General features: G+C 34.8%; 2 protein-coding genes across 11 annotated transcripts in view; both read right to left on the reverse strand.

Annotated features, from left to right (window-relative positions):
- Positions 1–7,221, reverse strand: part of LOC127874621 (pleckstrin homology domain-containing family D member 1-like) — a 121,993-nt gene extending 114,772 nt beyond the window's left edge. For all 10 annotated transcript variants that reach the window (XR_008047024.1, XR_008047025.1, XR_008047023.1 and 7 more), the window contains exon 1: positions 7,004–7,221. Coding sequence is in view for 5 of the 10 variants with exons in the window: in XM_052419076.1 (XP_052275036.1) it covers positions 7,004–7,158 (155 nt within the window). In the remaining 5 variants the exon portion in view is untranslated. The remainder of the gene's footprint in view (positions 1–7,003) is intronic.
- Positions 7,222–11,038: 3,817 nt separating this feature from the next.
- Positions 11,039–16,440, reverse strand: LOC127874624 (3-oxo-5-alpha-steroid 4-dehydrogenase 1-like). The gene is made up of 5 exons (XM_052419081.1): positions 15,932–16,440; positions 14,451–14,617; positions 13,387–13,488; positions 12,659–12,809; positions 11,039–11,877 (listed from the first exon to the last, which is right to left on the reverse strand). Exons 1-5 carry the CDS (start codon positions 16,246–16,248, stop codon positions 11,811–11,813), a joined length of 804 nt encoding a protein of 267 aa, XP_052275041.1. The 5' UTR covers positions 16,249–16,440; the 3' UTR covers positions 11,039–11,810.
- Positions 16,441–19,093: the final 2,653 nt, after the last annotated feature.

Raw genomic sequence — 19,093 nt, forward strand, 5'->3', positions numbered from 1 at the left:
AGGAAAAATGCCCCGCGCCTTGGCAGCCATATTTTTTCAAGCAAACGTAACCATTTTACAACTCATCTAAGATATCATTGAGACCAATCTCCTGACCAAATTTCATGAAGATTGGACAATAAATGTGGCCTCTAGAGAGTTAACAAGGCAAATGTTGACGGCGCACGACGGACGACGCACGACTGACAAAAAGTGATCACAAAAGCTCACCATGAGCACGTTGTGCTCAGGTGAGCTAAAAATTAACAACAACCATGGTTTCTAATGTAACAAGGAAAGAAATCAAAGAGGTAAAAAAAAAAATTAAACATCAAGCATGATTTCAATATGCAAATTAGATAAAGCTTACATTTACTGAAGTCCTTGTAAATTGAGTTTAGCTGAACAGTACTTTATGCCTAAAGAAATGATCATTGTTATTTTAGACTTTTTAAGGTCATTAAAATTAAAGGAAAATTTATTTAAAAAAAAAACACACCTGAAAAAATTGCAATGACAATTAGCTCTTAGCCAAATTGGCTAAGAGCAATAATTACCACAGCCATCAAGTTCATCATCACCTGACAAGAGGCACACGCATATTAACTATAATGACATATGCTAATGACAGACAAGGTAGCCAGCAGGTTTTATCTTTCTCATTATTTTTGTCTGGACAAACGTAAAATTCATAAACATGTCAAGACAAACATGGGTGTTTATGTTGTAATGTCAACTGATAATTACAGAGTGTAGTGATACAGGCCTTTGCTAAGAATTTTCTTTCTGTGCTATATATCCAAGATAAAGATCTATATAGCTATAATATCAACAACAAAGTTCACATAATCATTGTCAAGAACTGGACGGATCTGAGGTATTATATAAACCCACTTCCATCTGTGTTAGAGCTGGATATTTGCACATATGGCTATGGATGTAAGGGGAATGATGGTCAGAAGTAATAAATGATGATAAGAAAGATAATACTGATTAACCCTTTGCATGCTGGAAATTTGTCGTCTGCTAAAATGTCGTCTGCTTAATTTCTAAAATTAGCATTTTCTTCATTTTTTTTCAAAAAATATTATCAGAATAACAAACAGTTTGGATCCTGATGAGACGCCACGTTCTGTGGCGTCTCATCTCGATCCAAACTGTTTGCAAAGGCCTTCAAAATTCGGTTCCCGCACTGAAAGGGTTAACCATGCCAATCCAAGTATTGTAGTAATATGGCAATCTCTGCAGACACTTATCATTAAATTATTTGTTTTGTGATTTAAGTGCTAGAAATACTCAAACCTCAGAAGAAAAATACCCCTAACCCATAAAAAAATAACAACTAGTCACAAGATTAAATATCAATTGCGCTTTATAGAATTTGAATTGAGTGTGCTTGACCCTAAACTAGCGGGAAATTGATGCTGTGACATCAAAGATAAGCTCTCACACCACCAAGCAATTCATATCTGCAACAATAGGCTAGTAAGTGTTCTGATAACAATACCTTATGGAAATGTTACTTGCTGTGCGTAATTGAGCAAAGTTCGCCATTTGATACCCTTTATAACTTGCATTCATTTTTGAAATGTCGCTCACGTTCCAGCCATATCAGCCAGAAAGTTACTAGCGTTTATTTGGTATATTATAATATTCTCTCTATACCCTGACTTTACTCGATCTCGCTGCATAATTTCTTAGCGGAATGACCTACTTACATCTCCATTTACAAAATTTGAGGGGAGTAAAGTCAAGATATTAACCGAATTTTACTACGAAATAATGCTTAATGTCACCTTTTTACTGATATGGCTGGAAAGTGAGTGTCATTTAAAAATTTAACAAAAGTAATCAAGGGTATAAAACTGCGAAAAATTAAATGTATGGGTATGGACATGAATTTTCATCATGGTTAAAACATAATTAAACATCAAATTATCGATCCAAAAAGAATGGTACATGTAGATTCTAAGCGGAGCAAGATTGTTCTCAACTAAAATATCTGATCCTTTTTGAAGTAAATTATAATTTAAACCTTTACCACATAGATACGTATCTTTACGCATTTGTAGTCCCTTAGAAAGTTACATTTAATTGAAGACCTTTCTTACCAGGTTCAAGTTTTTAAGGCTTCATTTACAACCCTTAGATACTGATGAGCAGCAAACAGCATAAAACCTGAACAGACTGCGAGTTACTCGCAGGTTGTTCTGGTTTTATGCTGTTTGCACATAGCCATTTTCACTTTGCTTCTTATGAAGGAAAGGGTTAAACTGTGTTTATTCAGGAGAATCAAATCATTATCAATTAAAGTTTGTCCATAACTTTCTAATTTACCCTTAGGCCCGCTTAATTGAAAATTTGATTAAGAGTTTACAAGCATGTGCAATGGATCATTCAATACAGTGACATTTTACGATTTACGTACATGCAAACTTGTCAAAGAATACATAAATGTTGGAAAGGAAGTAATATAAACTGCACCCAAATACTCATAAACCACCCAACAAATTTAAAATTTGTATTTAATTGTATTTATCAACTATACTGTAATTACACACACTTTATTTCATGCTACTGAAATATCTAATTATAACAATCAACTCAAAGGAAAGAAACCACAGAATATATATGGCCTTCATGGTTTTCTCATTCAGATATTGAAATCTAATACATATTATTGGGTATTCAAGTAAAAAAACCCATGTTACCCATTTAAACAAAACCAGGAAGTTTCACACTGATAACACAACTATCAATGCCAAAATGTTTTTTTTATCTCTGAAGTCAGTTTTGTTATTTAGAAATTGAACTTTTTATATTTCTACTGTGTTACATGTATTATGTTGATACTTATAAGTCATGCACTGTTCATGGGTCATTTCAAGTATACATGTAATGATCATCTGAGCAAACTGGTACTGGGCGATTAAGTAATAGATTATTATTTAATTAACTATGGGGATAAGATAATTACTTTAACAAAAATTGTACATAATGGCATGGAAATATCAGAATGACCCTCCATTATTGCATACCATTAACTTAGTTGTAATAATTCAACTCTCAGCTTTATAACCCAATGTGTTGCTGAGAGTTGCAATGCGCTCTCTCTTGTCCATGGGTGCAAAATGTTATCAACAATGCAAGGGTTAAGGAACACTGACACTGCAAGACCTTTTTAAAGTTTACCTATCTAAACCACAAACTCATCCAAATGGTACCATTAAAGCAAAAAATAATTGCTTTTTATTGTCTTAGTTTTTCTTTCGTACGCTGTATCCCCCATACTGGAAAATTGACCCAATATTGGTTAGGTCACAGTACACAAATATTTTGCACGTCGGGTTATGTGATGGAGCCTATTGAAGTCAATAACAATGTGGTATTCGATAAAGAAAACACTGTTTCAAATTTAAACATAAACATGTCAGGGCGAAAAGTGTGTTGAAACATCATCGTGTTTTTATAGGGTGCATGCAAAGGATAACATCCGTAGGTTGCCATTCAGGTAAATTTAACATGTTTATGAAGTTTATTCATTCTTTTCCTCAATTTGTCTCGACCGACGTTTGTTTAGAGAAGCGCACGGATTCCGTGCCCTGAACTGCACCCATGTTTAAGAAGGGATGCATATGGGAGTCTGTTTATATGGACTAACCATTAACAGTAATTTCCTCACTCAGAATTTTCATTAGGAAAAAGTTGTTTTTCTATTACTCAGGTATAACAAAGTCTGCTAACTACATATAAAAAACGTTATTATTTAATTATGCCCCCTATAAAGGCTTGATAGAAGTTATGAGCTTTTTTCGAAACCTACACGAAGATTTCGAAACCTAGAGCGGACCCTAAGTTCAAGGTCACAAGGGTCAAAATTTGTGTGCGTATGGAAAGGCCTTGTCCGTATATACATGCATACCAAATATAAAGGTTATATCTCGAGGGATATAGAAGTTATGAGCATTTTTCAAAACCTAAACGCAGATTTCGAAACCTAAACGCGGACCCTAAGTTCAAGGTCACAGGGGTCAAATTTTGTGTGCGTATGGAAAGGCCTTGTCCATATACACATGCAAACCAAATATGAAGGTTATATCTCAAGGGACATAAAAGTTATGAGCATTTTTCGAAACCTAAACTCAGATTTCCAAACCTAAACGCGGACCCTAAGTTCAAGGTCAAGGTCACAGGGGTACAAATTTGTGTGCATATGGAAAGGCCTTGTCCATATACACATGCATACCAAATATGAAGGTTATATCTCAAGGGACATAGAAGTTATGAGCATTTTTCGAAACCTAAACGCAGATTTCGAAACCTAAACGCGGACCCTAAGTTCAAGGTCAAGGTCACAGGAGTACACATTTGTGTGCGTATGGAAAGGCCTTGTCCATATACACATGCATACCAAATATGAAAGTTATATCAAAAGAGACATAGAAGTTATGAGCATTTTTCGAAACCTCAACGCAGATTTCCAAACCTTAACGCGGACCCTAAGTCAAGGTAAAGGTCACAGGGGTCACAATTTTTGTGCGCATGGAAAGGCCTTGTCCATATACACATGCATACCAAATATGAAGGTTATATCTCAAGGGACATAGAAGTTATGAGCATTTTTCGAAACCTAAACGCAGATTTCCAAACCTAAACGCGGACCCTAAGTTCAAGGTCAAGGTCACAGGGGCATAAATTTGTGTGCGTATGCAAAGGCCTTGTCTATATACACATGCATACCAAATATAAAGGTTATATCTCAAGGGACATAGAAGTTATGAGCATTTTTCGAAACCTAAACGAAGATTTCCAAACCTAAACGCGGACCCTAAGTTCAAGGTCAAGGTCACAGGGGTAAAAAAAATTGTGCGTATGGAAAGGCCTTGTCCATATACACATGCATACCAAATATGAATGTTATATCTCAAGGGACATAGAAGTTATGAGCATTTTTCGAAACCTAAACGCAAAGTGTGACGGAAAGACGGACAGTCTGATCACTATATACCCCTTTTTCTTCGAAAGGGGGCATAAAAAATACAGGTCAAATTCAATTGCTACATTTATTTCATAAGAACTATTGTTTTAAAGAATGTCTTCATTATTAAGACCAATTTAACGATGATGAATGATGATTAAACACTTTTTTAAATGTTTACTCTAAAACTAATAAAACGTATTGTTTAAACCATTCTTGTATTATCTTGTAAACCCAGGAATGTAAAACATCATTTTAAGTGTCAAATATTTTGGTAAAATACTTTAAAGAGATAATTTATAATTCAGCTTATCTTTGTGACCCAAACTATTCCATAAGCTTAGAATGTATCAACCTAAGATTGAGAATTTTAAACATACATGTATGGTGGTAATTTTTAAAACAAGAGTCATATACACCAAGATAAAACGAAACTGCTTTTGAATAACAAAGCGCATGTTACAGTGTTTAAACATTTTAGTGGGTGCTATGCTATCATACAACTTAACGACACCGTATTAAATACCGTATTATGTACTTGCATATTTATTATCTTATTCAACTTTAAGGCAAATGTATACAAGGATATGAAATGTTCAACAAAACAAACCATTTTTGGAGATTTGAGAATTGTAAAACTATTTTGTAAAATGCAATAAATTTCATCACTAACACCATTATATGTTTTACTGCTGCACAAATAAAGGCCAAGCTATAATTACTCAACAAATAAACAACACTTTGTATTCCATTTCAGCACATTTACATGCAAATCATGACATACGGTAATATACTATCTTACAGTTAATATTAGTATTGCATTTAATGTAATAATATTTACTTATTAATAAGGATATATAATTAAAATAGATAATGTTCATTACACACATTATACAATGCATGTAGCCTTACATTTTTACCGGGCAACACCTTAAAGTTTAACCTTGTGCAGACCAGTAAAAATGTTAGTGCTGCAACAATATAACGGTATATCGCTATGTATCGCAATACACAATCCCCATATTGTAGTGCGATACGATTTTTATCATACCGGTATGAAAATTCTACAAAAAATTCATCCACATTTCGTCCAGAAAAGCCTTCCGAAATAATGATATCAAAACAAATCAGTGTTTAGAAAAAATAAATTGTTACGTAAAAATAGCATTCTAAAAAGTATATTATACAGAGTAGCGATGTTACATGGGAGTCCCCAAGATCTGCTTTTGCATGTCATACTGTTAAATTTAAGATTAATCTTATGGAAATACCACCAAAAAATAATAAATAATTAAAAAAAAGTTAATTGTGTAATAAAGCATTTTGTAAAAAAGGCTAGAATTGCCACTTTTATAGGATATATAACTAGAACCTAAACATACAATACAAAGGTTATCTTCAGGTAATTAAGTTGGTTTTGGTGATTAGCAGGCGAGTTATAATTCTGGTACAAGTTAGCAATATATTGCAATACGGGTTTTTGAACTGACAATATATTGCAATACGGTTATTGGCGTATAGTTGCAGCACTTAAAAATGTACAGACAATCTATAAATGCGTGTAATTAATTCAATTATCAAAAAAATAATATATTTAAAGTTGAAATTTTGATACTCTCTCTGTATATCTTTTATTCATAAGCATACACTGTCAAAAATCAAAAACGTTACAAATAATATTGTATCATATTTGCGATACACTAAATCGACAGTTTCAGTTAAAATTAACAACCTGGTTAATCAGCACACAGTATCGCATTACATGCTGAAAACAGTATCTCGAGTCTTAATATGAATTAAAAGTATATATGAACGTATTACAATATATCATGACTGTGTAATATAATTATATGAAATTATTTCACATGTTTCTTGTATAACACTATGAATAGCTCCTACTGATAACAATTGTATTACAGTCCAATTGTTAAATGAGTGTAGAACCAGAAACATAACAGCTACATTACGGATATCATCCAAGATCTGATGGCAATAACTTTTTTAACCAATTGCTTTAAATTGACACTTAATGTACAATTCAATTACCGCTTCATCCATTTCGATTGTGCCGATTTTTTCCATAAAGTCCCATGAATCTGGATTCGAGTTTTCCAGTCAATGTGGGGACACGAATTTTCTGGCATCCCGTTCATATCAATTCCATTCCTCTTATCAAACCAATGATTGTAAAAACATTTCATTTATTTATCTTAATTGATAGTTTCCTTCCGGGTCGCTCGCTTACTCACACAAACGATTGTTGACATACAATGAAAGCGTTTGATCTAACAGTGGGGTAAAACCATTGACAGTCCAAATTGACCGTACTGTTATAAAAGGTGTGATTAGGTATGCAGCATTATGAGCGTTTAGACTGTTAGACACACACAGTGTTAAACTTGTTAAGCATGTATCTAGAAAAGTATTGCTGATTGAGTTGTTAAACTATAAATATAAAAACCAGCTTATCAACTTGCGCACATGGTCAGAGTATTTTTCGGGTTCAGTTTGTTTTCAAAATAACCGGAGCGCTTTGATTTTTTAAAGGACACTACTTGAGAAGTACTCACCAGAATCTGAACACGCGCACGTGTTTTCTTGGTTAAGTTTTTTCCCTACGACATAACCAGAGTAATGGCTATTTATTTAAGATTGGCGAGCATGCTCTTTTTCACTTCAAACATCAATTATGCATAAAATAGGCGAACTTTTCGCAACAGCGCATACACCAATGAAATGCAGCTTGCTATTCAATTCTTATCATAACAACGTAATGCAAATAGCTGAAATTGTTCAAACTATAAGGGCCACACCGGACATGCATTCGCTATCATATGCATCTCATGTCACTGTTTGTTTCGTCTTCGTCGAACGGCACACCTTTTTTTTACTTTCGCGCAAAAAAAAATGACGCCATTTCACTATTGATTAAAGGGGCCTTTTCACGCTTTGCTAAATTTACAAAATTGAAAAAAAATGTTTCAGATTCGCAAATTTTCCTTGAAGTTATGATATTTGTGAGGAAACAGATATACTGAACATTTACCATGCTCTAAAATATCCATTATGTGCATCTTTTGACTATTTAAAAACCTGAAAATTATAAAGCGTGCAACGCGAAACGATTTAATAATTTGGAAAATTCTGTTGTTGTTGTTGTATTTTTTGATACTACGAGGATTGCATATATAATGTAAGAAATTCGACGATGATGGTATGAGCGCCGATTGTCTAGAGGATAGAGCAGTAGGCTTTTGCTCCATGGCTCCAGGGGTCAGTGGTTCGAGCCCTGTTTGGGGTAACTTTTTTAATTCTTTAATTGTTTTCTTAATTTTTAACTGGAGATTTCTAGACCCAATGTAAACATTTATCAATATAAAGCATTTAATGACACACTTAAAAAAAGCCAAAATCTGTGAAAAGACCCCTTTAATAAAAAAAAGCAACGCCGGTTACATTTGCGCAAAATAATGATTTCATTTTGCAACTTGTTGACGGAATAGTAGTACAGTCATTAATATTTATTAGCATGCTTATGCAGTGTGTGTATTAGGAAATGAAATGAAAACGCAAGCGCCTAAATTGTATGCAAACATTTGCAATTATTTTAAAACAAATTGCATTTTTAAACTCGTGTCGCGCTTAAAGTCGACAAGTATTGCTGCTAGGGTGGTACATCTTTACAAGCACACATATCAATCCAGCATATAAACTTGCGAACCTGGGGATGTCTTTTGATGACAAAAGCCGAGTAAATTCTTTTTATTTGCAAAATAAATGAACATTGTGTAGCTTTAAGTCGCTGGCATTCGAAACTCGTTTCCTATTTGGTTTCGTCTTCGTCAAACGGGACAACGACAACGTTCGCTGAAAAAAGCAACGTCGTTCATTGTCCAGCGATACAAAGACGTCATTTTGCTACTTGTTGATGACAAAGTAGCACGTTCATGAATATTTATGATTACATTTGCTTACGTAGTCCGTTTATTGGGCAATGAAAATCAAATGCAGCGTTAATGGAAAACTGAAAACAGTTTGAATTATTAGCAAAACAAAAGACATTTGTAAACTTGTGTCGCGTGTAACTTGAAACGTATTGCTGCTAGAGAGACACAACTTTACAAACACACGAAAGCATGTAAATTCGCGTTAATGTTTTGTTTATCAACATTAGCTGAGTATTAAAGGGGCCTTTTCACAGATTTTGGCATTTTTTTAAACTTATTCATTAAATGCTTTATATTGATAAATGTAAACATTGGATCGTAAAAGCTCCAGTAAAAAAAACAAGAATAAAATTTAAAAAAAGGAAAAGAACATTACCCGGAGCAGGTTTCGAACCAGTGACCCCTAGAGTCCTGAAGTAAAAGCGCTTTAGCCTACTGAGCTATTCCGCCGAGTATACATACTGAACGTATTTTATACATTATATAAGCAATCTTCGTAGTTGCACAAAATTTAACGACAAAAACAGAACTCTCCAAATTATTCAATCGTTACGCGTTGAAACGCTTTATAATTTTTAGGTTTTAAAATCGTCAAAAGATGCATATAATGGCTATATTAGAGCATGGTAATTGTTCAGTATTACTGTTTCCTCACAAATATCATAACTAAAACGAAAATTTGCGAATCTGAAACAACTTTTTTCAATTTTGTCAATTTACCAAAGCGTGAAAAGATCCCTTTAACGCCATTACTGTTTCTCGCAAATAATTGCTGCTAGCGCAAGGCAGCCTTTTAAACTCACAAATCAGCATGTAAAATTGCGCTCTTGTGTTCTTTGGTGCTGTTTTATACTAGATATTTACGTATTCCGTACCGTTTTGGTAAAAAAAACGTATACAAGTGCTCAAACTAGATAAGCCAACTAGTATTTTTTTTGCATACGTACACATTTTGGCGCAAAAACACATACCTATATGCCTACATACATAACTGCTTGCACGTCGTCATATATTAATAAATTATTTTTTACCAAACGTAAAAATTGTGCCCACTGTTCACATAGCAAATACATAAGTCTTATATTATCTCAAAATTTACAAAATGCATAACTGTGTGGATAAAAAAAGAAGGTCTTCACAGATGAGTAATTTTTATACTAGTGGTATAATTAATTGAAACTATACACATTTAAACAAATTCTTAACCAAATACATATAATTTACAGGTAGGTATAAAGTTACGTCCACAGAATTAAATTGTACTTACAGGCTCAAATGAAACCTTTAGATATATTTGCCCATTGGCCCAAATATATGCACGTAGACATAAACTATATGCCTTTGGGCAAACATTTGTCCCTTTTGCGTATTTTGGAACTTACTTTTGAACCTAAATAGAACGTTGCAGTTGTGGTCCTTTTGGTAAAAAAAAACATGTTGGACTTGTGGCGAATAACGGTATATTGATTGGTGATTCTACTATTGAGATTGAATTTGTATAATTACACATTAAAAATGTAGCTCAACCAGTACGTCAGATTTAAAAGAGTACCACAATGCCGGGGACTAACAATTAGAGAATTAATGCATGTATAATACTTATTGACAATTTCCCAACAGTTCTACTAATCCGGAATAATTTATCCATGATGATGCGATCATGCTGAAATACGACATCGAATTGTTTTCTAGATTGTTTCGAATGTTCATATACTAATTTCTGCGTAGTAAATACTTTGATATCATTCTCCTCTTTTACGAAATGAATTTGCCTACTCAAAAAAGTTCAGACATGTACATGAAAACAAGTAGTTTAATATAACAATATCCGCATTATTGTATATTAGCGGTGAAAGGTTGAAATATTTTCGATAAATACATCTAGCGCCTTAAGGTTACATATATGTGTTAAATCGCAAGTCCGGTCAGTTTGGTAATATGATCTAATGGTTTGGTGCATGGTGCATATAATTTATTCAGTTTAAATGATATTCCTATGTACTATCAAATTAAAGGTGCATATAGATGAAAAAAGAGAAACAGCATTTTTGCACTTCCTTGGCGTAGGGGTGTCTATCCTACAAGTTTTGCTCTTTGTATTCATACTCACCAACAACAAGCCCAACGACATGCCGACAAGAACCCGTGTTTTATTTGTATGGTTTATATTTTGAGTGACAACGTATATACTTTATTTAAATTGTGTTCTTCACAATTTGATGGCCTTATTTTTGAAATCATGTATTGTGATATATTGTTTTGAAGCTTAGTTATGGTAAAAACTGCAATCAAATAATGCATCTTTTATATGAAACACTGAAGGGATTAAGAAAAACAATAATTCACCCACTTTTGCCGCTAACAAAGCACGCATTTTTAACGATAAAACTATAGAACTTAACGAACATCAAATTATACTTATTATAGTTCTTAGAATAGCAGTGAATACCCTGTTATATTTATACTCAAGGAATACTGGACATACATGAACGTACACTATTGAGACTATGTATTTAACTACATTATGTTCTTAAGGAGAATATAATATGCTAAGTTAATCATATACAACGTGCATAGTTATTGCTAAATGACACAGATAATATGAACATAAAATACATTAAATAACTTTTCCACGCAATTAAAGACATGCATTAAATTATGTATACAGTGAATATCATACATAACGGCAAATGCATTTATTCAAACACACTTTCAGTTTGTAATAACTAAATGCTTCCTGTCCACATACACACAATTAAATAATCATTATGTGCCAGTATGTTCATAGTTGTGGCTTCGTGGCGTTTGTTCATACCGCTCAGTCACCGGTGTCAGGTTAAGTCTCTAGGGTGAAGTCACGTGACTGAGTTTGAGTGAAGTCACGTGACTGAGTTTGAGTAAAGTGACTACAGGAGGAATGGGATCACCGCCTTACGAGATTTCGGATAGTCATCGAATTTGGACAGATAGTACCTGCAGTAAAAAAAGAAAAATCGCACATTTAATTAATGTATACATTCATGGTAAACAATGACCCCCCTTAATAAAAGTTACAAGTTTGAATATACATTGTAGCTGATATTGAGTAATTTGGAGAGTTCTGGTATTATCCTTATATTTTGTGACACATGGATTGCTTATATAAATAAAAATTTGTTTAAAGAAACCAAAAGGAGCACAAATGGCCGAGAGGTTAAAAACCTAGACTTTTGTAAGTCTTTCTAGACTAGACTTTTACATCAAGAGTAAGTGGTTCGAGCCCAGGATTAGATAACTTTGTGTGTTTTTTTCTTTAACTTTATTCTTGTTTTATACTGGAGCTTTTTAGTTCCAATGTTTACATTTATAAATTTAAAGCATTTAATGACGATCTTCAAAACATGCCGAATTCTTTGAACAGGTCCCTTTAATTTACCATAACCAGATTCAGGAAAACATGGGAATATACTACATGATATCGATAGTTGATATTAATATAAATGAATATAATGTGAATCCCACTCAATTACGCCGATCAAACGCGTTAGGTTCGACACTACATGATACATTTGTGATAAGCTTTCATCATGACGGAATAATATGTGTATTGTTCTGTGAAAATCGGACAAAAATGCATGTGCGTAAAGACTGCACCGGCTAATCTGGGACGACACTTTTCGCCTAAACTTGATTTTCGGGACTTCATTGAAACTTAAAAAACCCATAAAAGCTTAAAGTGTCGTCCCTGAGAACGCGGCTCATATCAGCGCCATACTTGTGGTGCTGCCAAGCTCGCGGTCCAATGTTGCAGCACGTGAAGAACGAGAACGCGAGGGCGGGAAACGACCACGTGGCCACCGCAAAACCGAACCACTCCAGAATCTCGCCGAAAAGGTTCGCTCCCGAAACATAGTTAAACATTCCACCTAAAATAAATATTCGTGGATATGAAAATAATAAACACCATCAATAGTTATACCACAAGGGGCTCTGAAGGGGTGACAAAAGGGCCTTTGACTGCTTTAATCTGTTGAGGTCGAATGATTCACCGTGCATACTTGTATCTGAATCCCCCTCGGGCTATTACCGCCAGTTTGCTTCATAATGCCCTTTATGTTCAATATCACTGTATCTGGCGTGCAAAATATCCGGGTCTTTATAAACAGGATCTACGTTCCAACCAGTTAAGTACTCCAGGACCCATGATTAGATTAACGAGTCAGAGACCCACCTTAAAACAATAGCTTTCAATATCAAATCCCGTAAGTACCCGCCTCTCCGCGTCCCTACGGGACAAGAGGAACATTGATAAGTGCAACAATTCTTTAAATAAATTGATCATGACATTATATTTCAAATAGGTAAACAACATAAACTGAATAATAGTACACTAGTTAAGGTTAAAAACTATCGCTATGATACAACGACGATAAGAGTTACTATTTCCAAATATAATTTTAAAAAAGAGAACGCTATAATACGGATGATGGTGTCTTCTCTTACCTTTAGGGATCTTGTAGCCTGTTTCGCCTGGTTGTCTCAGATTGCGCAGGATGTGATCAGATTGTATGTTAATAAACATACCCGCGAAAAAGATAACCACACCTAAAATTAGATTTCAACTTATATAATATTATCGGTATTGCTTATTCAAAAAATGCAAATAATCTAACATAAATGTAAAATCATAATCATTTATTGCAATTGTAATATTAATTATGAATGTCACATGTTTTATATCCCCATCAATTTGTCAAACACTAAGAATTGTACACAAAACAATCATTACGATTAGCTTTTTTCAGGGAAGCTCTGCTGTCTTACCCAGGTTTTTTTTACCTTAACCCTTTGCATGCTGGGAAATTTGTCGTCTGCTAAAATGTCGTCTGCTGAATTTCTAAAATTAGCATTTTCTTCGATTTTTTTCAAAGAATATTATCAGAATAGCAAACAATTTGGATCCTGATGAGACGCCACGTTCTGTGGCGTCTTATCTGGATCCAAACTGTTTGCAAAGGCCTTCAAAATTCGGTTCCCGCACTGAGAGGGTTAATTGATCTAAGTCAACATGAATAGAATGTTGGAGATTTTTTCAAGCTAACAGACCCGATTAAAAAAACACACATTAGTTTGGCCGAATTGAAAATTATAGGGAATCAGAAGTGAGTTTTGCAACGATGCTAGCCGAATGTTTAGCCTGAATGTATATTTTATAAAGAAATAATAAACAACTAAAATAGTGCCACACTTAACTCTCCTATTTGTGCGTGTCCCTTTATAGTGTCCAGAGCGCGTACATTTAAAGCAGGTGTTCTTACTTTACACAATTAGGTCATAAGAATTTTTTTTAATTATACGCGTTAAAAAGGCAATTACTTATCCCAATTAGATTACTTATAGAAAACCATTAAGCACTTATTGATTAGGCTGCTTACAAGGCAGTACAAAATACATGTCACAGACACAAAGTTGAAACTTTGAGTGGATATCGTTCAGATCTTGACATGACATGCAATTTATGAGAAAAGCAAACCTAAGCCAAAAACAATCATATTGTATTGGTTTACCTATCCATATATGTGTTCTGGTCCACCAGTTGTTGCCGTAGTCTGCGTGGAAGAGAAGGAAGGCCGACTGAAGGTAGCCATTGACGAAGCAGAACACAAGGGCGAGAAAGAACGGCACGAACGGAGTCGGCTTACCTCCCCTGATTAGAAAAGGGAATATGCACGCTCTGAAATAAATAGAAACTGTTGTGCGATCAATATTTTTTTAAAGAATATAATGATAATATCAAAAGAAAGATAGACAATAAAAATTATTCTTGACATACTGCATAATCTCTAAGAAGTATTTTTATGGTTTAGCATAAAATAACAAATACATAAAATAACAAGAAAGTGGCAACGCTACATAGCGGGGTTTAACGTTTCAGTTGCAAGTTTAATTGCGCAATCCCAAGCTAGCCCTGCGTGTAAGCTCTCTGACCACAACATTTCAGCGAAATATCTACATTCAAACTCAAGTCTTTAGCAGACACCGTTGTCTTCATAGATGTTAAGTAACATACATAACGATGATTAGACATACAAGACAAATAGATGGTAAACCTAGAGTGCCCTCCGGTAACAATAATAATACTAGTAATAAAAATAAACTAATATAAAATATGTATTATTATCATCATTAATGATACTACTACTACTACCACTACCACTACAACAACAACAGCAACTACTACTACTACTACTACTGCTGCTGCTGCTGCCGCCGCCGCCACCGCCACCACCACCACCACTACTACTATTACTACTACTACTGCTGCTGCTGCTATTACTACCACTACTACTTCTACTTCTACTACTACTTCTGCTACTGCTACTACTGCTGCTGCTACTACTACTACTACTACTACTACTACTACTACTACTACTACTACTATTACTACTACTACTACTACTACTACTACTACTACTACTACTACTACTACTACTATTACTACTACTGCTGCTATTACTACCACTACTACTACTACTACTACTACTACTACTACAAAAACTACTACTACTACTACTACTACTACTTCTACTGCTGCTGCTGCTGCTACTACTACTACTACTACTACTACTACTACTTCTACTACTACTACTACTACTACTACTACTACTACTACTACTTCTTCTACTACTACTACTACTACTTCTTCTACTACTACTACTACTACTCCTACTACTTATACTACTACTACTATTACTACTACTACTACTGCTACTACTGCTGCTGCTACTACTACTAATGCTACTACAGTGTACTACTACTACTAATAATAATTATACATCACAAAGTTGTTATAATATATGCAAATTATGAGGGAAACCGTAATTTAGAGTTATAAACCCAGCAATTTTACATTGGATCGATCTTTGTGAACCTTACTGTAGGTCTCAGTAGCTGACAACCTGTTGGTCCCGATCTCGTAAGCATATTTTGTATCAAACAGAAAGTAAGAGCAGGGCAAAAGTCAAATTAGACAGTAAATAAAACATACCTTTGAAAATAGTGTATGACAAACAATGAAAATAGCAAAACATTCGGCGCCTTTCGTAAGCCGGGAGCATCTTGGAAGATAAATATCACTGGAACTGCAAACGATGGGATCTCTTGAACGAACCATGCCAACTTTCCATTAACGAAAATTCCCCATCCATCGCGTGTATAGCGACCATACGGGGCGGTTATTCCAGAAATTAGCAAGAACAACACTAACACCGATGTAACAATGTATGTATACGAAACTAGATGCAGAATATAAATGTCGTTCTGGTAAACGAGATTTACCAACGTCGTTAACGTTGAAATTTCCATTGTAAATTGTCAAATGCACACAGTGAGCGATATTGTCCTTATGTAAACCGATCTACAGTGAGACTCAACAATCGTTATCCGGGTTAACGGGTAAAGTTTTCGATGGTTTAAAATACGCAATTAGCTCTTGAGGTTACTTCCTTTTATGAGGCGTTGGCTTGGGTAAATCAAAACCTCAAGTTTCCCGAGCAAGGGATAAAATAATGCTCGTTTACCCAATGTCTTCATTTGAACGTACTTTTTTGTAAGCAGGATTAGACATTTTGAGTCAATTCTATGTCAAAAGTGAAACGCTTAATGTATGCTATATTTTGGCTTTTGATAAGTTGTTTAAAACAGCGCGTTCTCAAAAGCTGCAGTAAGCATAGCAATATTTAGAAATCCTCTACGCAAATGTTCCTGTGATGAATATTTGCAAGTAAGAAAATAGTAAGTGATTTTTTTTAAAGAAGGGAATCGCTGCGCTGCGCTCGCTCTGTACCGTATTAACATATAAGATTCGACTTAATATGTTCGAACTTTAACAGTATCAGTAGCCGTTTTTTTACGGATGAAGTAATATTTCTTACATACACTGTATTATTTATTTCTTACGTTGCTAGTTTTGTAGGACGACACGTGGAAACTAATTTTTTAAAATAAGGCAAATTATTTTCAGAATAATAAGCATCGCGCGTCGATATAACGTCTCTCAATTTTTTGCATTCAGTAGATACACGATCAGAGTATAGAAAACATAATCTGGCCTATTATTTTTATTCGAAAACCGTACGTCAAATACTATACAAGGTTTAACTAAGATTTTGAAATAATATCGGCGCAGTCACGGGCCTCGTTTTCGAGCGCACATTTTTGCAACATATGGTCAGATTTTAAGGTTGGGATTCTGAAGATTGTGTTCGATTGCTTAATCCGCACCAGGGAAACATTATTCGAACTAAAACATCAAAACAAATATGAACAAATGTAGCAAGATTGACGCATTAGCCTTTATTTTGTCAACGGATGCAGTTTTAGCTATTCTGCTGATAACTCTGTACTTTGAGTGGACATTGACCGATCGCGCGATCTGTTTTCTATTAAAGTGACTTGTTCACCGATAAGCGACATAATACTTAAATGTAAATACATCTGTTATTCGATGTCAGTGTAGCTGATTATTACCAAAAACAAGATGCTCATTTCGATGATGTTAATCAAAGTTATATAAAAGCTTATCATTTCATTTTAGAGTTAAGAGTTTTTATTAACAATATATATCATAATTATAAACCTTTTAGTTAACAAATGTTTATATACACCAACGTGTATACAACGTTTACCATATTTACACCAACATGCATGGCATAACGGGGAGTGGATATTAAAGGGGCATTTTCACGTTTGGGTAATATATTTTCGTTTTGGTTATGATATTTGTGAGGAAACAATAATACAGAACATTTACCATGCTCTCTCTCTCTCTCTCTCTCGAGAGAGAGAGAGAGAAGAGAGAGAGAGATGAGAGAAAGAGAGTAGAGAGAGAGAGAGCGAGAGAGAGAGAGAAAGAAACAAAAAGAAGAGAGAGAGGAGAGGAGAGCGAGAGAGAGAGAGAGAGAGCGACGCGAGATAGAGCCGAGCGCGCTAGAGCCGGATTCGGAATGTCGCTCTAGAGATAGCGATAGATCTGCCTCTCTACTCTCTCTCTAGCTATATATCGCTCTGCGGTCTCCTCTCTCTACTCTCTCTCTCTCCCTCTCGCTCTCTCCACCTCTCTCTCTCTCTCTCTCTCTCTCATCTCTCTCTCTCTCTCCTCTCTCTCTCTCTCTCTCATTACATTAAACTGGGTATAACTTATAAAAATGCATTTACCCTTCAATAGCATTGCCGTTACGAACAAAGCAAGTCCGAAACGTTTCATTTTCAAATGATAACTGACGCAAATGCCGTAGGTACAGGTTTAAACGCTCTGCGGTTATGATTTTCACAAAAGATATGATAAAACCCCAGTTTGCTCGACTGCAAAATGACCATAAAATATTAATTTCAGCTGCGTGATCAGGAGAACATTTTAATAATCCAACAAAAGTGATCACGTGAAAAAAAGCATACGCACATACCAGTACACAATTTAAAGTCAATTTTCATTAATAAAACTGTGATCACCATTTTGGAACGAACAATACAAAGCGTCTCGCCCGTTTGATATTTATTTTAAGAGAAGCGGGCTTAAGTCGCATTTATACTGTATCTGGTAACATAACGAATTTTGAACTTACTGCTATTGTCTTATTCACTGTACATTATACATACATGTACATACAGTGACGTAGTTTTGTGTTACTTTATTGTTGACATCACATAGACGTCCAACCTAAAAGTATATTGCAATCTTGCAGAGCTTTTATGTGTTTGTTTTTTCTGACAACGTGCTTGTACCCAGTAGAGCGAACTGCATTGTGCAGTCCTGTATCAAAACAGCTGTTCAATCATTTAATGAATGATGAATGATTTTATTACCACATCCGCAATCATAGCAGTTGTTTACAAGTAACTTTAAACTTGCGGTTTGCTAAAATTACCAGTTTATAATTATTTTTTTTATCAAATAACACGCTTAAAAACTGCGCAGTTCGTTTCAACCGAATCATGCGTAGAGCAGTGGTCTGGTATTCGCCATTGATTGTTTAGGATAGTCGCAAGTGCCATCGCCGGTGAATCATTGGGTCCCGAGTGTGTCACGCGAACAGTAGATGCAATATGAACTTGTGTCACGATTTTAGTTGAAGATTTAAAAATCCCCAATACATTTCAGAAGAGTGATTTTCACGAAAACCTCTATTACAGAGTCTGCATATCGGGACTC

This window comes from Dreissena polymorpha, chromosome 3 (genome assembly GCF_020536995.1).
Source record: "Dreissena polymorpha isolate Duluth1 chromosome 3, UMN_Dpol_1.0, whole genome shotgun sequence".
Lineage (NCBI taxonomy): Eukaryota > Metazoa > Mollusca > Bivalvia > Myida > Dreissenidae > Dreissena > Dreissena polymorpha.